At 36.6% G+C, this 4,386-nt stretch overlaps 1 protein-coding gene across 1 annotated transcript; it reads right to left on the bottom strand.

Annotated features, from left to right (window-relative positions):
- Positions 1–397: 397 nt before the first annotated feature.
- On the bottom strand, positions 398–4,346 carry LOC103808826 (nudC domain-containing protein 1-like). Its single transcript, XM_009081631.1, has 3 exons — positions 4,226–4,346; positions 1,888–2,047; positions 398–793 (listed from the first exon to the last, which is right to left on the bottom strand). Exons 2-3 carry the CDS (start codon positions 1,991–1,993, stop codon positions 501–503), a joined length of 399 nt encoding a protein of 132 aa, XP_009079879.1. The 5' UTR covers positions 1,994–2,047; positions 4,226–4,346; the 3' UTR covers positions 398–500.
- Between the last annotated feature and the right edge of the window lie 40 nt (positions 4,347–4,386).

Below are 4,386 nucleotides of genomic sequence, written 5' to 3'. Positions count from 1 at the left end.
AACATTTCAGTCATTACAACTGAATGTCAAAGTATCAAATCAGGTTTTTTTGGTCAACAGTATTGGAATTTGGAATGTTTTTTTCTTTATGATATGTTGTATTTTGCACATCATATGACTGTAACTCTTTATCTGACTACTTCTTTCATAAGTAAACAGTGGCACTTCAAAACAGAAGTGAATTCTCAAAACTCAAAAGTATGGCAAACAAGGTCATTTGGAAAAAACAATGCATAAATCTCTTCACCTATGCAATAGCAGCCTCTGACAATTGCCTTGACAAGGCTGTCAATGCAGAAGACATTTTTCCATAGCTCTGAAAAAGCTTACTTCAGTGGCAGCAAAGTCGAAAAACTTTCCCACTAATTTACAGAAAAAATGTAATGAAAAATGTTGATTCCCCTGTAAAACATCCCCATTTTAAACTTCAGCAAAATGTACTGAACCTATCCAGTTCTATAACAAATTGTTAACACAAACTACAGCATAATACTGAATAATTAATTTCCAGAGTTCACCTTTATTAAAAACAAGGTTTTTGTTGTGAGAACAAATAATCTCTCACTTGTAGCTTGAAAGCCTAAGATAGGATCATTGGCTTCCAAGGTTGCTACTAGCTGCTTAGCAACCTGCCCTACTTGTCTTCCTTCCTTCCTGTTGTAGAGAACTGTGGCCAGCGGAGTCGGCTGACGGTAGATGAAAACTCGTCGCAAGCACTCACAGAGAGCAGCATACGAGTAATCTGGAGCACAAGCCATGAACTTCTTGTCTTGCTTTGATGCTTGGACATAACCTGCATAGCCAAAAGACAAGTAGAAGGGATAAGTAATATATTGGTTTCAACAGCACTTCAACTGGCTAACACAAAACCGAGCTTAGCTTAAAAAACAATATTCAGTTAGTGTCAAAAAATATATATCTTGTTATTGCATAATCCAATAGTTTCTGAAGGTATGCATTAACCACCTTAATACCAATATACAATTCTCCTGTACACCATCTTAACTGGCATTTTTGATACACACCTATGTACAGGCTAGATACTCTTCCCACTCTAGCTCCTCTCACAAGGTCTTGCATTTTCTCAGCAGGATCATAAGGCACAGATACACATCTTAGCACATTATTAGCAGTCTAAGCAGAATAATTCTCATCTCCCAGTATATAATTACATTTAAAAAATCAAGGTTTCTGAGCCTATCTAATCTTCAACAGACACCTAAAACTTATCTTCTATTTAGAACTGAGTGAAAAAACCCATGAGGTCCTTTTCAACACACTGTAAAATGCACTCAGAAGGAAAGACCCCTTCCTTTTCCTCTTTCATTACAAAATTCTATTAGCAAACAGACTTATTTCGGACTGTTTTCCTTTCCCGCTTTTGTAGATACTTGAGACACGATCTCTGCAAAGTGATTTACCATCTTTCTCAAAGGTTATTTGCTTCACTTCTATTGAACAATGCATGGCAATGGTTATCACATGGGACTATGAGACAGGAAAAATCTTAATGTCACTTACTAAAACATCTTACCATAAGCATAGCTACACCTACACTTATCATCAGGGAACTGCAGCTATTTCCCTGATGATTTCTGTGTGTCTGTTAAGGTGGTGATTGTACTTCTCAGTTTCTAACTCAAGTTCACTTATGTAGTACTGCGCTTGTATCCTGCACATGATCTGAAAAGGCTCATTTTCCTCTGAAGGCATAAATATTTTATTTCCATGTCCACTTATTTCTAAAATTAAGCTACCATGCTGCTATCAACAGAATTATAATACCTTTCAATTCAGATCTAAATAAGTGAGTCTCAGCAGAAGCCCTTCTATTCAGACAGAAAAGTTTCAGAAAAAGGTGTGTAACACAGATGTTAAATCCCCTACCTAAAGCATTAAAGGTCGCAATGTGTTCCCACATGTTCTCTGGTTGGTCAGAGTGAGGCTGCCAGAGAAGAGCATCAACATCATGCCTCAGGCAGAAGCATGGCATTTCTCTGGGATTCACAACAACTGAGAAAAGATACTGGTTACTTCCAAGATTAATCTGAAAACAAAACAAATACAAAATATTGATTCAAGGCATAAATAGCAGATTATGTTACACATACTGCCAAAGTTAGATGATCAACAGCTTTATGTTTGTTAGTTGACAAAATGTTTGAATACATTATGCTGCATTGCACTGATCAACACCACAGGTACCTAACACATTCCAAACAGAAATATTTTCCTTGGGAAAATATTTAGAGAAATGTTACATCCACTACACAGGCAAATGGGAATGTGTTTTGTGCAGGAATGGTTTTCTAGGATAGCGGATCCTAACCTACAACTTCTGATGTTAGGAAAAGATTCTAATTAATCACATCTGGTGATTTCCTGCAGTGCCAACAGAGTAGAAAATACTGTCCCTCAGCAGTAAAAGCTGGTAAGTCCTGAACCAAGGATTAGTTAGAATATGAAAATTATGAAATGTCAACATTTTTAATTTACTCACAACCAAATAACCACTACATTTCAGGTTAGCACACGCTTCGTCAAACATGGTTGTGGGAGTTGTGGGTGAAAAGCTGTATGAGACAGTTCTGAAGGAGCAGACCTCCAAAATGCTAACCAAAAAACCCCAAACAACTTGAAAGAACATAATCAAAGTGAAAATATATTCCTGTATGGTGAAAAATACTTATGTTCCTATGAATTCCAACAAGGACCAAAACCACAAGCTCACATAGATGAGGCTGAAACAAAAACTTCCTACCCACAGTAACCATCCTTTCCCCATAATGCTTTAAACACATCAACCTTTGCATTACTTTTATGCCACCCATTTTAAGAGCTCTTACAAACACCCTGGAGTTCAGACTTGTTCCACAATGTCCTGCTGCCTACTAGACAGCAGCCTTTCTTGATCCCATGATCTCACGTTCCTCCTGATACAGGAAACGTCTCTGAGGTATAAACTTCTTACCCTTCAGTGTGAGAAGCTGGAGTTTGTGCCAAGTTATTCAGAACTTCAGCCAGTCCGGTCTGGAAAAACTCACTAGGCAAGACAATCCATGCTACAACAATGGTGTAAAGGTTTTCCCTTTCACCCAGTTTGAACCTCTTGCTTCTACTTATGCCTGTTGTCTCTTGTGCATCACTGAACAGCTAAAATCCATTTGGAATAAGTCCTACCAATAACATATTTTATCTTCTGACAGATGTCTGTCTGTCACACTGTATCCACAAAACAGACCACTGTCTTGGTGCAGCATGACAGACTTTAACCTTTTATACTCTGGCAGCACAGATGCATCTACAGGCATATATATGTATACACACATACATACAGACAGACACACATTTATATATGTATCTGTACTGCCAAATAAAAAAAGACAGAGAAATTAAAAGAAAAAAAGTCAGCAAAAATACCCCAAGATTGGTAAAATACAGACTTCAGACTTCTTGAACTTTTTTTGGAGGAAATGCAAAATTATGAACTGATTCAAATCTTAACCTGTAACTAGGATATTTTCTGTACACAACAGGTTATCCTATGTGTACTTTGTGTGACGTGAGATAATGATGAGGTGTAACACCATTGTTTATTACAAGCTTAGTGGAAACATCTTGGAAAAAAAAAAAAAAAAATCGAACAACCCCAAGATCATGTGTTAATCTGTAATGTTTTAATATGATTTTGCTGTTTCCCACTCTAGCCAATGGACCAAATCAAGTCATAACTTACTGTTAATCAAGGTTGTTTACAACCCAGATCAAGCCTTCTACAGAAGCATTTGGCCTACAATCCATTATTTCCAGTGTGATTGACAAAGAAGTACCCTAAAGTGATCTATGCTCCAGTTCCTTAGTAAAAAGGGTTGACTTTCTAGCAGGCTATCTGAAAAATTAGCTAAAAATGCAAACTAAGGAACCTAAAGAGTTTTATGCCACTGAAAAAGACCCTTCTCTTATATAAATCTGATGATAGTTTGCTATTTCAAATGGCTTACTTGTGAAAGTATATATATATTTAAAATTAGAACACAGGGAGACTTGGTTTTATATTAAAATTACATTGAAGAATACATATGGGTTGACAATTTCTGTTGCTACTGTGATTTGATATTATGGATTTTATGTGGTTTCAAGAGTTTTCAGATTTTTGTAACAATAAAGTTCAACTTGCATATAAAAATTGTTTTGAAGCATTTCTGTAACAATTTGCAGTACTTACTACATGAGTGACTTTCAAGGTATCACCATCAAATCTGCACAAACTTGCTCCATCTTCAAGAAAAGCATCACATTCTTCTAATTCTTGAGCATTACAAGGTGGGTTTTCCTTTTCAGGGTTTGGATTCTGAAAAACAGGCAATGAGCTACACTGAAAATCCG

The sequence above is a fragment of the Acanthisitta chloris genome, unplaced genomic scaffold (genome assembly GCF_000695815.1).
Source record: "Acanthisitta chloris isolate BGI_N310 unplaced genomic scaffold, ASM69581v1 scaffold17439, whole genome shotgun sequence".
NCBI classification, from domain to species: domain Eukaryota; kingdom Metazoa; phylum Chordata; class Aves; order Passeriformes; family Acanthisittidae; genus Acanthisitta; species Acanthisitta chloris.
This window is presented reverse-complemented; position numbering and strand designations above follow the sequence as displayed.

Bases quoted from the DNA above. Each gene is read 5' to 3' on its own strand.
- LOC103808826 (XM_009081631.1), bottom strand. From the start codon at position 1,993: ATGCCATGCTTCTGCCTGAGGCATGATGTTGATGCTCTTCTCTGGCAG. The intron at 794-1,887 runs GTAGGGGATTTA...TTGGCTATGCAG, and splicing joins TGCGACCTTTAATGCTTTAG to GTTATGTCCAAGCATCAAAG.